Source organism: Vanessa cardui, chromosome 9 (genome assembly GCF_905220365.1).
Source record: "Vanessa cardui chromosome 9, ilVanCard2.1, whole genome shotgun sequence".
Lineage (NCBI taxonomy): Eukaryota > Metazoa > Arthropoda > Insecta > Lepidoptera > Nymphalidae > Vanessa > Vanessa cardui.
In genome coordinates, this window is record NC_061131.1 from 2567976 (window position 1) to 2586920 (window position 18945).

Consider the following 18945-nt stretch of genomic DNA (forward strand, 5'->3'; position numbering starts at 1 on the left):
AGTCAATCTGTCACCTGCCAAAGCATCATTGTGAACTTGTAGTGTGTTTGTGAATTGTTATTGCCAATTATATTATTTCTAATGTGCTTACAAAATTTATTAGGGAATAAAAATAAAGCAATAGCGTAGTTTTCTTAAGTTGGTGTATTACAACTTGTTATTAAATAATGTTAAATATAAAACACTATGGAAGTAGTTCGGAAGATGAATCAGACAATGATACAGAAACAAATCAAAAACATAGCAACGAGACACTGTTGACACATTTAAAACCTGTTGCTCCAGATTTATCTATTGCTAAAAAGATGCAAATATGCGCAGCCCCTGCAGTCGTACCTACGGTATCCTAAGCAAAAGTTACTGTTTTATTTTTACGTCTTCAAACAATATGATTTTACATATACTTTATTGTTTCTAGCTCAATGAAGACACAAGAGTCCTTCTACATAACAATCAAGAGTTAACACATAATCCCAAATATGAGGAATTGTATGCTCCCACATATGGTCCCGAAAATCCATTTCAGACACAACAAATGAAAGCAACGAGAAACATTCTATCTGGCTATGTAGAAAAAGCACACATAAGTGAATTTCAATTTGAGAACCAAAGACGGACATTTACCAGTTATGGTTATGCTGTGGATCCATCCACAGAGCCTATTGTGGATGAGAAAGGAGAATCCATTGTTGGTATGTTAATTCATTTCATAATTGCTGATTGACATGTGAGAAATTTTTTAACAAAACATTTAAGATACAGAATATATATTTGTCTTTTTACATAGAAGAGAGTCATGCATATGTATCATATATCATTTTGTATTATTAATAATAATCTTAATTTAATATGTCTGTTATAGTTATAGTTTATGAGACAAAGCAATAAAATATTATAAAACAATATTTAATAAGATTGGATAATTATTAATTATAAACATATTTAAGAATAAGATTAGAATAGGAGGACTTCTACTAATGCCTCAAAATTGGCTTAGTATCTCTCTGCTTGATACCCCTTCAATTAATATTTAGTGCCAAAACTATAGTATTAAAATAAAATAATTTCAATCAGTTAAACTTGAATTAACTTAAAGGATACAATATTATAATTATAGCACAAAATTGGCATTTAAAAAAGGAACTATCTTCAAAAAGTACTTAAATTTTTCTTAATATCTATAATACAAATACATATATGCATATTTCAGTATCAGAGATGGTAGCTCCACCTGAAGAGGCATCTGGTAAAACTGTCTTTGAGACCATAAAGAAGAGACCCTTAGATAAAAAGAAAAGAAACAAAAATGACAATCCTGAAGATGTGACAGGTTTCCTCGGGCCTTGGGGAGGGTATGAAGGTGAACAGAGGTAAGAGTTTTTTTTTTAATAACCATAAAATGATTATGATGGCTATGAGTTTTACAATTTAACTGAAAAAAGGTTGTATTTTTTTTAAGGGTGTATAGTTTTGTGCATTTGTCAACTAGTGAAATTATTATATAAATGTCACCAAGTTATTTTAAAAGCTATATAGCTTTTAAAATAACATTTATAGAAAGTATTTATTATAGAAAATTATATACTGGTACCATTTTGTATAAATTAAATTATTATTATTAAAAAGTTTTTGATTTTGCATATCAATAGATAAATTTAAAAATTTGTATTTCATAATGATCTTGAATGTTTATTTAATAATTATTTTTGTGAACTTCAACATTTTATAGTGAATTCATTTATAATAATTGTTCTGTTGTCTGTGAATTCCAGAATAATGAAACCAGAAGGAGATGATGCGAAAGAACTTGAAGAAATCCTTGCAAAGAGACAGAAGAAAGGCAAGGTTGACGATGATAAACCTTTGGAAGAGAAATCTATATTCCACAGTAAGTGTCCTTTATCTTATATCTAATCTAATAACCTAATGGTCATAAAATGGCACTTAATAGGTACAGACCCTGGATAAATTACATACAGTCTGGATTAAGGAGATAAAGTAACTTTATTTAATTTATGATTTAATGTTTCCAGTTGACAAAGCGACAGACTACCAAGGACGATCGTGGATTGAGGTACCTAGGAGTGAGACTCATTTACGAAGTGATACACCACCGGACAAGTGTTTCCTGCCGAAAGTAAGATTTCAGTTGTTGTTCAAATTTCATATAGTTGTACGTATATTAAAGTATAATATTTGATTTTTTACTTTGTGTGCAGATATTTAATGGGCGAAATGTAATATGTATATTAATTATGTATTTTATTCATAGGCAATGGCCTTCAACCCTTTAAATGGGTATGGTATTTATTATTGTTTGTTTAGAATTTGTTTCGTACAATAGTTTTTTTTTGCAATGATAATGATTACGATATTATGAAAACTATTCGTATAATAACAGATTAAATTACATTGAATAAAATTAAGATTAGTCAGTATGATTTTTGATTTAAAGTCTTTAAATTGTAATATAAAGACACTTGTATGATTGCTGTATGCTGCAAAAAGTCTAAATATTTAAGTTATTGCTTAGTAATTCATATGTGTTCTAGATACTTGTTAGACGATTAAGCAGTCAATTAATTAATTAATTAATTAGAAGATGTGATTAAGATATTGGAAGTAAGAATAATTAAAAATATTCAAATGACGATGTACGAAATGATTGATATTACTTACAATGCAATAGGTGGTGATGACCACTTACCACCAAGTAGCCCATTTGCCATTCCGCCAATTAAAAAATAACAATATAGATATATAGAAAAAAATAATAAAAATATTAGATACATATGTTCTTGAAGTGTGCGTTGCATGCGTGTGTGCGTGTGTGCGTGCGTGTAGTACAGTGGTCTCGTTGCAGGCGCACGTGTTCACGTGGCGCGGCCACAGCAAGGGCGTGTGCGCGGTGCGCTGGTCGCCGCGCACGGCGCACCTCATGCTGTCCGCCGGCATGGACTGCCGCGTCAAGGTAACCTATATGCACTTATTAACCTCTCTCCCCTAGTTGACCTATCTCCCCTTATTAACCTCTCTCCCCTATTTGACCTATCTCCACTTATTAACCTCTCTCCCCTAGTTGACCTATCTCCACTTATTAACCTCCCTCCCCTAGTTGACCTATCTCGACTTATTAACCTCTCTCCCCTAGTTGACCTATCTCCACTTATTAACCTCTCTCCCCTAGTTGACTTATATCAACTCAAAAAAAAAATCAAGATATACTTTATTCAAGTAGGATTTTACAAGCACTTTTGAATCGTCATTTAACAAGTATATGCCACCATTAAACCTGTCTCCACTTATTAACCTCTCTCCCCTAGTTGACCTCTCTCCACTTATTAACCTCCCTCCCCTAGTTGACTTTTATACGCTCAAAAAAATATATCAAAACATACTTTATTCAACTAGGATTTTACAAGCACTTTTGAATCGTCATTTAACAAGTATATTAAGTGAAGGCACCATTGGTTCGGAAAGTAGAGTCTGCCGAGAAATACCGGCAAAAAATGGTTACTTTATTGCCATGCATTGATATGATGCATTTTTGTGAGAAACTAACCTATCCTTTAAATGCTTTTCGGTAGATTTTTGAGTCAACTGTAAAATTCTGTTTTTATCAATCGCAAATAGGCGATTTGCCATCAAGTGGCCTTTTTTGAGCCTAATTTCTTAATATAATATAGAAGTACCAAGCATATTTAAAAAATAATTGTAAAAGAATGTTTGCTTGCAGAAAATTACTATGTAATTATGCAAAATGATTTAATTTAATTTTGACTACTAATTGTGCAATACTCAAGAAACACTTTTTTTAAAAAAAACTATTTTGCCTAGATCTGGGAGGTCTACGGAGAGCGTCGCTGTATACGAACGTACTTCGGGCACAGGCAGGCCGTTAGAGATATTAATTTCAATAATTCGGGCGACCGGTTCTTATCTGCGGGTAAGTTGTCTTTGATTACGTTTTAATATAAAAAAAAAATGGCGGAGTGTAGAGGAAAGACGGTATTGTATGTTTTAATAGATATACGGTAACAGAATTTAATTTGACACGGTATTTTTCGCGTTGTGTAAGAAAAGCTGCCGCTAGGCTATCTTGATTTTAAATAATGATCGGTTGACAGAGTTATTAGTTTAATAGTTATAGTTATAAATATTTAATGTTAAGTATATAATTTATGTTTAATGTTACATCATTTCAATTTTTTTTTATATATACATATTACGAGTCGAGATGGCCCAGTGGTTAGAACGTGCATCTTAACCGATGATTGCGGGTTCAAACCCAGGCAGGCATCGCTGATTCATGTGCTTAATTTGTCTTTATAATTCATCTTGTGGTCAGCGGTGAAGGAAAACATCTTGAGGAAAACTGCATGTGACAAATTTCATAAAAATTCTACCACACGTGTATTCCACCAAACCGCAGTGGAACAGCGTGGTGGAATATGTTCCAAACCTTCTCCTCAAAAGGAGAGGAGGCCTTTAGCCCAGCAGTGGGAATTTACAGGCTGTTGTTGTTGTTGTTACTGTAATTTATTATTTTTTTTAAATTGATTATATTCTGTTTGTGTAACTGTGAATATATAACCTCCTTATTGAAACTTCTATTTAATAAATGAAGACAAACAAAAGTCGACTTTATGTGATTGTGATAAGGGTGATTGTTGTCTGTGTGTTTTCTCACGCGTGTGTGTGCGTCCGCAGCGTACGACCGCTACATAAAGCTGTGGGACACGGAGACGGGCGAGTGCGTGTCGCGTTTCACGTCGCGCAAGGTCCCGTACTGCGCCAAGTTCAACCCGGACGAGGACAAGCAGCATCTGTTCGTTGCTGGCACGTCCGACAAGAAGATTATATGTGTGAGTATATATATATAATATATATAATTTTTCTCCCTTACAATTTTGATATACATATATTAATTGGAAATAGTTATGTACTTATTTATTTGTTAGTATTGTTAGTATTTGTGCTTAATCTAAGGTTAATATTATTAAGTGTAAGGGCCGCTTTTTGCGGTAAAAGCCTCCTCCAAACTGTTCCAGATGTTTCTATCTTTTGCCAGTCTAGTCCATAGATTTCCAGCTATTCCTACTATATCGTCGATCCATCTCTGAGGTGGTCTTCCTTTCCTCCTTTTTTTATCAATAGGATACCAATTTGTTACTGTTTTTGACCACCTGTCATCTGACGTTCATTGAATGTGACCTGCCCATTTCCATTTCAGCGCTAACACTCGTTTTACCGCGTCTTTAGCTTTTGTTTTTTCTCTAATAAGCGAACTCTTCACATGTGTAAGTATATATTACACTAAAGTAGCTTTTTTATGGTATAGGTTGACGGACCAGCATATGGGCCCCCTGATGGTAAGTAGTCACCATCACCCATAGACAATGACGCTGTAAGAAATATTAACTATTCCTTACATCGTCAATGCGCCACCAACCTTGGCAACTAAGATGTTATGTCCCTTGTGCCTGTAGTTACACTGGCTCGCTCACCCTTCAAACCGGAACACAACAATACTGAGTACTGTTGTTTGACGGTAGAATATATGATGAGTGTGTGGTACTTACCCAGACGGGTTTGCACAAAGCCCTACCACTAAGAAAATTCACTCTTCGTCTGAGATGACTTGGCCCAGTAATGAGAGCTCGTGTTACGTAAATATGATCGGGGACAAGCGCCACTGAATTTCCATGTGCTTAATTTGTGTTTATAATTCATCTCATGCTCGGCGGTGAAGGAAAACGTCGTGAGGAAAGTAATTAACAACCTGTAAATTTCCCACTGCTGGGCTAATGGCCGCCTCTCTCATTAAGGAGAGGGCTTGGAACATATTCCACCACGCTGTTCCAATGCGGGTTGGTAGAATGCACATGTGTCAGAATTTCAATGAAATTAGACACATGCAGGTTTCCTCACGATGTTTTCCTTTACCGCCGAGCACAAGATGAATTATAAACACAAATTAAGCACATATATATATATTGGTCCTTGCCTGGGTTTGAACCCGAAATCATCGGTTAAGATGCACGAGTTCTAACCACTGGGCCATCTCGGCTCCACTCCGTGAGGAAAGGCATGTGTCTAATTTCATACAAATTCTGCCACATGTGTATTCCATTAATCCGCATTGGAACAGCGTGTTTGAATATGTCTCGAACCTTCTTCTCAAAGGGAGAGGAGGCCTTTAGCCCAGCTGTGGGAAATTTACAGGCTGTTATTGTTGTTGTTGTATTATATATACTTCCACGTAGGATAGATTAATTTAAATTATTGTATTTAACTACCATGACTTTGTATTTTTAAATATTAAAAAAGAGTAACTACTGAGTTTCTTGCCGCTTCTTCTCGGTAGAATCTACTTTCCGAACCGGTGGTAGCTTCACTTAATTGTAAAATGACGATTCAAAAGTGCTCGTAAAAGTCTATTTGAATAAAGTTCTTTACTGATTTGATTATTTCTTTAATTACCCTCCGTAATAAGAGCTGCTAATATAGTACGAAGTCGACAAAGCAACTAGTTTTTATTTATTTATTTATTTATTTATTTATTTATTTACTTATTTATTTATTTATTTATTTATTTATTTATTTATTTATTTATTTATTTATTTATTTATTTATTTATTTATTTATTTATTTATTTATTTATTTTAATGCTTTAGTGTATAATACAAAAGTATTAACAAAAGGTGGGCTTAATGCTACTGCATTCTCTACCAGCCAACCTATATAAGTGTCCGTTTGCAGTGGGACACCCGCACCGGCGAGATAGTGCAGGAGTACGACCGCCACCTGGGCGCCGTCAACACCATCACCTTCGTGGACGACAACCGCCGCTTCGTCACCACCTCCGACGACAAGAGTCTGCGCGTGTGGGAGTGGTACGGCCAGCTTAGATACTCTATATTATACTCTGGTTGTATATTATCTACGTTACTTACTGTCCATCTGGATAGGTAGACAGACAGATGGCATGCTAGGCACACTCATTCTTATGCTTAACGGCAATACTTAATTTCTTATTATGTTCACAGGCTCATTTTTCTTTCAAAGTGAAGTTTGAACTACAAGTACAACGGACATAACATCTAGTTCCCAATGTTGGCATATTGGTATTCAGTGGAATTGTTATCATTTCTTACAATACCACCACCAGTACCAATGTATATTGGCATTCTTGACGACTTATCATTAGGTGCCCCATTTGCAAGTTCGCCTACCTATGACGTAAAAAAATGGTTTCTTACACGAAGAGAGTTCACGTGCATGATACGGTATCTACAGTGTGAGGCTGCTAATACCGACTTCTTAACCCCAGATTGCAATAGATAATTCCTTCACACAAAATAACCTGTCACTATTGACTACGGAGTCAACATCGCGGATTTTACTTAGTATCAGAATTTAATAGTGAATGTTAGATCGGCATACAAGTAACATAATCCCCCGGTGGTGTGCAGGGACATCCCCGTGGACATGAAGTACATCGCGGACCCGTCGATGCACTCGCTGCCGGCCGTGGCGGCCGCGCCCAACGCCAAGTGGCTGGCGTGCCAGTCCATGGACAACAAGATCGTCGTTTTCAGCGCGCTCAACCGCTTCAAGCTCAACCGCCGCAAGACCTTCACCGGGCACATGGTGGCCGGATACGCCTGCGCGCCAGACTTCTCGCCCGACATGAGGTGAGCGCACGCACACACGCACACGCACACGCACACGCAATCTACACTCACTCACACTATCACATACTAACGCGACCGTTCAAACACGCACACACGAACACTGAGACAAATGTGCCCGCACGCACACACGAACACTGAGACAAATGTGTCCGCACGCACTCACGCCCACATGTATAACCATTCGTTCCATTTACAAACGGGATTTGTATACTGGCCGAAGAGGAAATTTTATACTATTATACTGGGTAACAATCTTGATTGACATTGATTCTATTAAATTCGATAATATTTAACTTTCTATTTTTTGTCAAACTTAGGTTCATGTATGATATGCGAAGAATCTGTATATACTAGGTTCGCAGCGCGGGGTAGTCCCAGATGTTCGGTTAAAAAAAGTATGAAATCATGCAGAGCAACCAGTATTATAATAAAGGCGATACGATGATATTCAAAATTCGAATGGCATTACTCAGTTTGTTATCTTGTAATACTTGGAAAAGGGCTTTTACATAGTAAAAAGCATTATTCATTCATTCATTCCTTAACACCAATGTTTGAATGAGTGAATGTTAGTGGATAACGCCTAACCGCTGACCGGATTATATATTTTATTCTTAGAATGGGGGATGATGATGATATTTTTTCTAAAGTAGATGTCAGTAAAGGAACAGCCTATAATAATTATAATTTACTTAAGAGTAAGGCATTATATAGCATACCTATTAGCATTTTTTAAGTTTATTTAAACAAACCTGAGATTTATATATTCCATATATCTATTTCTTATATGGATAGCAGTCATCATAGCGTGCTAACTTTTTAGAGCACTCGCAATCGAAATTATTTCCAAGTTGTTTTAAAACTTATATTGTTTTAAGTGTTTAATTTCCTTAATTCACATCCTGTACAGTTTGGGCATATTTTTTTTGTTTAAAAAAGATATTTTTAAAATACAATTGTAATAATTATACAATTAAAAAGAGACCATTGTAAATATATTTTTTCGCCTTATTAAATTTTAATATAGTGTAGGTTAATTAATTGCCTTGAATTTGAGTAATGCTGTTTTGTGTTTCGCACACCAAAAACCTAAAGGAATGGTCATGGGTGATGAACTTCATCATTGTAACATCCAAAACTAATGAAATTTTGTATGAAGCAATTTTAACTCCAAAGAAGGTCGTAGGCTTAAGCCTATCAATTAACACATAAAACGCGGTGCAAGTCGCAGGTGAAGACTACTGATACGTCATATAACGATAGATCCTGAGGTTCTGGGTTTAAATACCTTTTTGTCTTGGTACACAGTTTGAGTTAGTTAATACTAAGATGCGTTTGTGTTTCACACACCTCAATCACAGCGGGAGTAAATATGGAACAGTTACACTTACTGACTGTGTTTTATTATTATAATTACACTTTACAAAACAATTAGTAAAATTATATATTTAAATTGGCTTGGAGGTCATAATCTAAAAGATAAAAGCCTTTGAAAATAATGAATTATTTAACAATAATTTTCACTTAATTACATAATAATAATTAAAAATAAGTCAAGGTTATCCTTTTAATTACAATAAGATACTACTTATACGAATACGTTTGTATATAAGATAGGTATGACTCAGGTTAAATATAGCTCATGATAATTCAATTAAATAATAATTAATATCAATTGTGGTATTAATTTTCTGATAATTATATTGTTTTAATTTTCTTGGTCATATTCCATTTATTCGGAATTCTTGTAGTTTCTTCCTTTCGTGTGTATATGGTAGTCATATATTCATAATGGTTTTTTAAAAGCCTTTTGTCACAAAGTCCTTATAGGTACTCCATATGCCTAAAAGTTCACATGCTAAATTCAACCACAACAACAACAACAGCCTGTAAATTCCCACTTTGAGGAGAAGGTTTGGAACATATTCCACCGCGCTGTTCCAATGAGGGTTGGTGGAATACACATGTGGCATTTCTATGAAATTTGTCACATGCAGGTTTCCTCACGATGTTTTCCTTCACCGCTGAGCACGAGATGAATTATAAAGACAAATTAAGCACATGAATCAGCGGTGCCTGCCTGGGTTTGAACCCGCAATTATCGGTTAAGATGCACGCGTTCTAACCACTGGACCATCTCGATGCATGCTAAATTCGCTGTCAAAAAATTTGCCATCTTATCGAAGTGGAGTGAAACCTACCTACAGTTGAGTTACTTGGTGGATAAAGTTTTAACCTTCTCTATAAGAATATAAAAACAAAACATAAATGTTATTCGTATTTTGTAAATTTGATAAGATATTGTTTCTGTAACTTTCTACAGAGGTTAATGTTAAGCAAGTTTAAATATGCATAACGTTTAATGAGTGCTCTCTGACTTACGATAAACTATCAGGTGATTGCATTAATGAATGGTCTCCTTTTATCATTTTTGTTACCGAAAGTCAAAGGTAATATGAAACATATTTAATCTACTAGCTTTTGCCCGCGACTTCGTTCGCGTGGACTTCAGGTTCGTCCCGTCTAGTCTAGTAATCGCTTAAAATCGCTTCGTAAATAAGTCATTATTTCTCGTACAAAGTAAAGGATAAAAAATGGTTATTGTGGGTTATTCCTAAGAGATAAAACTTATACCATCACAGACTTTTTTGTAGACCTTTTTAAGTTGTACAATACTGTAGTACATTGTTTTGATCTATCTTGTAGGATTCAGTCAGCGTTTGCAATGTAAGCGCAAAAAATGTGTTTTTTTACGACCTCACATTAGAAACCTCAAAAATTGTAGCCTATGTGTTATTCTGATGTATAAGCTATATTGTGTTAAAGTTTCATTCAAATCCATTCAGTAGTTTTTACGTGAAAGAGTAACAAACATCCATACATCCATACATACAAACTTTCGCCTTGATAATAGTAATAATCTATATACTTAGGTCATTACGCGATTTGGAAAATATTCGGGGGGTCATTGAATCGTGCAGTTTTGGAGTTACTGATAACAGTACATCTGAAATTCAATTTGACGAGAGGTTATATCCTCTAAAATGTGTTAATGTTTTTTCAGTTATGACTTATTTATATACTTATTGTGATAAGTAATTATAAATTACTTAGGAACTTGTATCTTGGGTGGTATTCTGACAATGTTTTTTGTGTGTTTGCGTATTACTAATAATATAAAAATGTAATACCAGCTCGCATTACAATTGGATATTGGAAGGTTTTTTATATGCCTTCATCGGTTCTAGGTAGTCTATACAGTAGACAGCCATTTTTAGGTTATAGTATGGGATCTTCTTGGTCGAAGTCATTTGCTCTCTATTCGCCATTTTTCCGAAGGACTGATAAAATGACTTCTCGCAATGTAAGCAGTATTGACTCTGAGGTTCCTCATACCGCTAGTATGAATGTGGACCTAATATGTGTGTCCTATATATCCCTATTGTAATACTTACGTTGTTTCAACTTACGTCGAACAATGTTTCGACTCTATTCCTCAAACGTCAATTGTTTCGATTTCCGGCATAAATAACAAAATTTAATTGTCTCGAGGTCAATGTAACAAGAAAAAAAACGAAGCAATCTAATATGTCTCGAATTACGTCGTTTCGATTTACGTCTCGTATTTAGAAAAACCTAACATGCCGTATGTCCGAGGTCTGCCTGTATAGTACGACACAACTTAGATGTCGCATCGGCAAAATTCGTAAAACCGATCACATCCGAATTGAGTACGCTAGCCCAAATTATCAATATTTATTTCTCATGCGAATATGATCTTTGCACAAACGTAATAACTTGTAATATCATATGAACTACTATATTCGTCAATTTGACGCGTGGATTTACATGCATTTGCTTTCTCTGACGCGTAAATCTATAGCGACGAATAGCGTCGAATGGCGCGATAGGGAGCTATTTCTATTGGATAAATCGGCAGTAATCGGTTTGAATTTCATTCCATTGCATTTTCCGATGCTACATCTAATTTGTGTACTACTGTACTTGTTTCCTCGTCCCATACATTTGAACACACGCATACACAATATGAACTATTACTGCTTATTTTTAGGGTAGATTATTATTTAGTCTTTACAAAGTTTATAAAGAAGTAACCAACCGAGAAAGCATAGTTAATTCGTTTTGATTGACAGTATTTTTTTTTGTGAAATATCAAAGTTAATTTTCGTACTTCTAGCGTCATTAGAATTACTTGTTTTAATGTCTTTATTTGTATCTTTATGTTCTATTTCGGATATAATCGGTTTTCCACCATCCAAACGCAGACAGTGCACTAAATATCAAAAGCGTTACGGCTTATAGGTTCGAATTATACCCCGTGGTGGTGGTTCGTCCTTATTCTTATAAAATTATTAGCGACCCGCCCCGTCTTCGCGCGGGTGCAATAGTGATACTAAATATGCTACAGAACTTGTTTATTTAAGACACCACATTAGAAACATCTAAAATTGTGTTTCTTTACTATATTGTCTATGTATTGTATACAAAACCTCTCGATCACACTCTATTAAAAAAACCGCATCAAAATCCGTTGCATAATTTTTAAGATTTAAGCATACCTAGGGACAGAGAGCAGTTAGCGACTTTGTTTTTTATTATTTAATGATGATATGATTGAATTAATACGACTTACTGGAATATTATTAAAAAATATATATTAAAAGTAAGCGTAAAAACTTGAAGTCTTACGTCATTAGCTGGAGGCCAAGGTACAAACAGTTTTGTAATTAATTTAATTTATGATGATTGTATTAACATTACTGGCTAAATGTGTTCCCGAGGCTTCGTGATCATTTCGGTTTTCCCTTGACCATAGACAAGGACAAACAAAGCCAATAAAAATGCGTTCATAAAGGGCATATTTATTTTTGACCATAGCGAATATAAATACGATTATTCTTATTTAGAATTATTTTGAATAAAATATATCTGTGTGAACACATCAGTGAGTACATTGTTTCGTTGCTTACAAACGAAATAGTCTAGAGTTTTGAATTCATTGGCCTTCACAAAAAGTTTTTTTTTATCTATTAAAAACAGTAAATCATCGTATGGAATGTTTGTATTGTGTTTTGTAAACAATTATAATATGTTGTATAGAACTGGTTAAATCCGGTTTAAATAATTTAATTGATACTATATGTAACTTGTTACTTCTATGATATATTTGACCTTTGATGTTACGAAACGCGAATACAGTTAATGGAACGTATATGCGTTGAACGCGGTCGTCGCTGTTAGATTGTGATTTGATGATCACAGTTTTATGCTCATGTATGACGTACACACTCACATATATATGTATATATGCTTATAAGTATTCGAACAGGTTTTTAATAGTTATGTTATGGTATGTATTATAAAAAATATATATGTATTAAAAATATTTTTAGTGTAACAGTTACGTAACGTTTTAAAAGTATTTTCAATTATTTCAATTATATAATGATTTTCGTGATGTCTATTCCAACACCGGGTTATAATCACCGGGTATCGAATATTAGTGAATTTTAATTTGTCATGTCAAGAATCAAGATGTATCATTTTTAAGTGTATCTCAGGAGTGACGGAGTAAGACTACCTTCCTATCCAAGAAGAAATGAAAATGTAAAATATGTACAAATATTTCAATTTTTTTAAGTGTAATAAAGTAAAATATTTTATACGAAACTATGATTACAAATTAAAATCTTGCAGCTGGTTGCTACTAACAAGCAAGTAGAATAAAAAATAAAGATAAAATTGTGGACTCCACAGACATTTCATCGTCATACTTATTACGTCATACATACGTATTGTTGAGTTCCCGTTTAAATTGAGATTAGGCCGGATTAAAGGCATATGGTGCCACATTTGTAATCTTAGGAAAGTTTAATATTTTCTATATCAATGTCTATTTGAAGTTGTCACCATTTACCATCAGCTGATCCATTTGCCTGGTCACCTACCCACATAATGAATAAAGCCTCTTCAAATTGAATTTACATGAAAACGAATACTTAATAAATTCATAAACGAAATAAATTGGTTATGTATTTTTTGTTAGTAATACATAATTATTGCATCGGCCTTCAATGCAGTTCAAGATTATTATTTCAATGTAAGTTTTAAACATACAAGTGATTTGACTAGGCTCGACTTCGTACGGATAATATTTGGATTATGAGGGTGTTAGCTTTTCATTGGAGCATCAATATGCAAGTGTAATATTCCTACAAAATTTGACAGATGTTATAATACCTATAAATATTCCACTGTGGGGATACTGAAGACTAGTTCAAGGGAAACAACAACAGTCTGTAAATTTCCCAATGCTGGGCTAAGGCCTCCTCTCCCATTGAGGAAGGTTTGGAATATTTTTCACCACGCTGATCCAATTTGGTTTGGTGGAATACACATATGGCTGAACTTCTGTGAAATTAGGCACACCGGTTTCCTCGCGATTTAATTATATTTTCTTGCAAATTTTCATTGAATTTCCTGATACTTACCGTCTTGGTCACACGAGTAGAATGAGGGTTTACGTAAACTATCATAATACTAACTAACTAATTTGCTTTGCGCGCGGTAGTAAAGCCTCCAGTCAGCGTAATTTTTTTTTATGGTATAGGTTGGCGGACGAGCATATGGGCCACTTGATGGTAAGTGGTCACCATCACCCATAGACATCGACGCTCTAAGAAATATTAACTATTCCTTACATCGTCAACGTGCCACCAACCTTGGGAACTAAGATGTTATGTCCCTTGTGCACGTAGTTACATTGTTTCCTATATCTCCAACAATCATCATCATAATTTAACCAATATCTACAAAACTTTAGACTTTCCTTATGAATCACTATTGGTAAAAACCGTTCGGATAATCCGTTCGATAGTTATTTGTTTGATTTTTTTGGTTTTTTAATTGTCGTGATAAGACAGGCAGGCTGACGTAACGGAGACTCTTATTTAATAACTAATAGTCGCCTGCGGCTTTGCTCGCGTTTTACGGTGTTGTTTGTCAATGTGAAGCACACGTGAAAGAGTCGAGATGGCCCAGTGGTTAGAACGCGTGCATCTTAACCGATGATTGCGGGTTCAAACCCAGGCAAGCACCGCTGTTTCATGTGCTTAATTTGTCTTTATAATTCATCTCGTGCTCAGCGGTGAAGGAAAATATCGTGTGGAAACCTGCATTTGACAAATTTCATAGAAATTCTGACACACTGCATTCCTCCAACCCGCATTGGAACAGTGTGGTTGAATATGTTCCAAACCTTCTCTTCAAAGGGAGAGAAGGCCCTTAGCCCAGCAGTGGGAATTTACAGGCTGTTGTTTTTGTTATCAATGTGTTATTCAAAAAAGTGGTAATGTCCTTTCTTGGAGTTCAATGCATCATAACAAATTTAATCTAATTCGGTTCATCGATTTGGTCGTGAAAGACCGACAGACAGACAGAGTTACTTTCACATTTATAATATTGAACAATATAGATTAATAAAGATGATTAGTGATTAATGCATAGAATACTCCTTGGTAGACTTCCGATTCTTATTTTAAAACCTTGCATTGTTCTCTGTTTCGTTGAAATCGATTTTTAATGATTTCCTGTGAAAATTGAAAACGTTATCTATTAAGGAAGAATAGCATAAAATATTGTGATATTTTATCTGTATTTATTATCTCTTGGCATCACTCGTGATGGAAAATTTTAAACTTTTTTTTATCATATAAAATGAACGTTTTAGTTCTTAAAAACAAGGTAGGATAATATGACGTATTACAGTAGGATGTGACTCAGTCAAGGATCAGACCTCGATATTAGTAGATAAGTATTAAAAGAAAAAGAGTTGAAAGAAGAAACAAGTACCTAGTGTATGTTTTTAAAAATAGAATAGATTTATAAATGGCATGTACTGATACTAGTACGGTCAGCAAAAAAAATTGTAACTTCTATTTACTTACAATTACATACTCTTACTATTATTGCTATCTATACAGCACATTATATTAAGTTCGTTGTACTTAATAATTTATCTATACATATAATAAAATTGGAGTGTCTGTTTGTAATATTAAAATAGCCCTTTTTTACTCAATTCATATGTATGTATACACGGTACATATACCAAAATAACATTTTTTACATTTTTTTTCTGTCTGTCTGTTTGTTTCGGTTAATCTCTGGAACGGCTGGACTGATTTTGACTAGACTTTCACTGGCAGATAACTGACATAATAAGGAGTAACTTAGGCTACAATAATATATATTTTGATAAATTCGAACGCGTACGAGGTCGCAGGCACAGCTTGTTGTTGTATAAAATTTAATTGTTTTTTTCTTATTAGTATGAAATACCTTTAAGTAGATAGGTAGGTAAGTAGGAGATACGGTCAGCACTGAGTTATTTTGATTATATATGTATTACTGTAACGATTGCGTTTACTTATGAAATCTGCAATGATTCAGATGCATGGAAACATAATAAATATAACTATATATCATTTTTTTTTTGCAATTGAATGCAAAAAATGTTGCAATTATAAAAAAGTCGGTCGTAATTTTTAATAAATTGGAAATCATTAAATGTCGTCATTAAAATTATAAGTTATTGAGAATGTGATTTAGTTTATTCGTAATGGATTAACTAAGTAAATAAATATACATTTATAAGTACCTTTTATTATTAGGTACTAGCTACTCTTTCCCCCGTAGCACTGGAAGAAGGTCACATAAAATGTTTATATTGAAAGACAATATAAATATTCATTGCAGAGGAAAATTCTTGTTTTTTTTTAGCACAAGAGCCTTCTCGGGCGTGCCACAATGCAACTCACCAATGTTTTATCAGAGTAGGTGGAATAGCTTAAGAAACTTTCTTATATCTATAATTGCAACATTTTTTGCATTCAAGTGCAAAAAAAAATGATATATAGTTATATTTATTATGTTTCCTTGCATCTGAATCATTGCAAATCTGAATGATTTCATAAGACAACGCAATCGTTACTCGTTCTGTACTTACAGAGGTCATTATTTTTTAACAGTCATGTCTAAGGCTGGCTTCTCCGTACTGGCTTCCCGCGGAAGTGATTAGAGAGCATAAGACGTCTAGATCATAAAACGAGTTCATAAATGTATAAAGAAGTATAAAGTGACGAAAAAAAAGACATCTTTTTTCAGGTTACGTACCTTCTCAGTCGTATGCACTTATATAATAATATGACTTAAATAGTAGTAATTATGACTCGCTAAGGTTTCATCAAAATAGGGATGAACGATATATAACTACGTACAGCTTTTTATCCACAAGACGACAAATGCTATATAAACATCATTTGACATCGAATATTAAATGTATGACATTGATGATGGTTTAGCGAAAAAATGGCGTTTTGAATGTCGACAAAACTGTTCCATCAAGTGTTAAGACGTAAGTTGTTTAATGGAATTGTGTTGTAATATTAATAAATATATATTAATTAAAACTGTTAGTAGTGCACAATGAATCCGTGCTACTAGCAAATTGCACGTTAATCTAAGTAATCTACGTTTGTTTTTTATAGTCGGACGTACGTTTACTCCTTTTCGACAAGGTTAAAGAACTTACATTGTATTATGTCACAACGTTACGTAAATAGAACATTTCAACAGAATTTAAACGTCAAAACAATGTTACTTGTTAATAGCGATGTTATTTGTGAGAAATACATTAAAAAAAAGCCATTAAACAAAGAATTGAATTGAAACACATATTAATTTCGATCGTAAACTTTTAGTGTCGCCCGCGGTTTCCCTTTTGTTTTAGGGGTTTGGTTGTCATGTGTTAGATAAAAAAGTAACCAATGTCCTTCCTTAGAATTCAAATTTGCATCATACCAAATTTAATCAAATTCGGTTCTGCAGTTTGGTAGTGAAAGATCATCATAGAAGTATAGATTATTATTGTAGTTCATTCATCAGTAACACATAATTTGTCTATTAGTATTCTTAAAGAACATTTTCGAATTAACGATTAAGATTTGAAAAATTGTTTTAGTAATGACTATTAGGTGTTTTAACGAGAATAATTAAGTGTGTTTATACGTACCATGTGACCATGTACGTAGGTCACACAAGACTTTCTCTTTACGACGTCGACCTCGCTCCGATCGTGATGGGATTATAATGCTAAAATTTAGCTTGGATATATCATATATTAATATCAAATCAAATTAATATTTATTAATGACGCTTTATATTTGTAACCTTTTTTAAGATTAAATTAATTTAAAATTACCACCGTAATCAATAAGATATACAGTAGTTGCTCTTCTTTTGCTCTCTACAAATTAATTTACTTAATTATTTTTGCGTAAAGATTAACGAATACTAACCTCATACATTCTTATGATTAATTATATATTTCATCGAGTATAATAAAGCTTATTTATGAAAATTTTCTTAAACATTAGTAAATGTGACATTTCAGAGATTCTATAAATCATCTCGATTTGACAGATGGAAACCTTTTTAACGTTAATTAATAATGTTTAACAGTTTATAAAATAGTCAATGTTATTGTGAAACAAATAATGACTTTTAAATATACCTACTGTGAAGCCATCGTTTCAATTTTGTTAAAAGCAGTCGCTTGTTTGATATTGCAAATAACGCGAGTGGATTTGTTTTGAATAATGAATAAAATTCGCATCGAGGGTGTTCGCTCATGTATTGCATATATAAGGTACTCATACATATATAAGGTATTGAGTTTGCACAGCTAAGCGTAGTAATTGCCTCTTAAAACCTTCGCAGTTACAGACATAATGGTGTCACCGCGTGTGACTATAAAATTATCATGACAATTAGCATTGATGATTATGTTGTTATGTTATTTTAATTATGTTTAATATTAATTTTAAATAAACCAATTAATATAAAACTTATACCAGATAATGCAGCACGTTTCAGGAGGAGTCTTAGTATGTAGTATTATCATATAAGTAGCTGAACTTCGCAATTTCACACGATTATTTACCTCAAAGGGAGGGGTAAAAATAAATTTGGGGAATTGTAATAATTCTTATATATAAAAAAAAAACAAATACCTACACGATTTTTTTCTTAGATTAATCATTTTATGGTTAAAACTGCTTGTCATAATCCTAGAATCTTATATATTTAAATAGTTGGCTGTTTAAGATTAAACTCTACACTGTACTTCTACACTGTTTTAAAGGCAGCCATTAGGTATTTATATATT

At 33.7% G+C, this 18945-nt stretch overlaps 1 protein-coding gene across 1 annotated transcript in view; it reads left to right on the forward strand.

Moving 5' to 3' along the window:
- Positions 1–22: 22 nt before the first annotated feature.
- Positions 23–18945, forward strand: part of LOC124532251 (pre-mRNA-processing factor 17) — a 41098-nt gene continuing 22175 nt past the window's right edge. The window contains exons 1-10 of the mRNA XM_047107037.1: positions 23–341; positions 419–692; positions 1211–1370; positions 1773–1888; positions 2034–2137; positions 2864–2971; positions 3838–3946; positions 4711–4865; positions 6763–6896; positions 7476–7697. Of these exons, the coding sequence (XP_046962993.1) occupies positions 168–341; positions 419–692; positions 1211–1370; positions 1773–1888; positions 2034–2137; positions 2864–2971; positions 3838–3946; positions 4711–4865; positions 6763–6896; positions 7476–7697 (1556 nt within the window). The 5' untranslated portion in view covers positions 23–167. The remainder of the gene's footprint in view (positions 342–418; positions 693–1210; positions 1371–1772; positions 1889–2033; positions 2138–2863; positions 2972–3837; positions 3947–4710; positions 4866–6762; positions 6897–7475; positions 7698–18945) is intronic.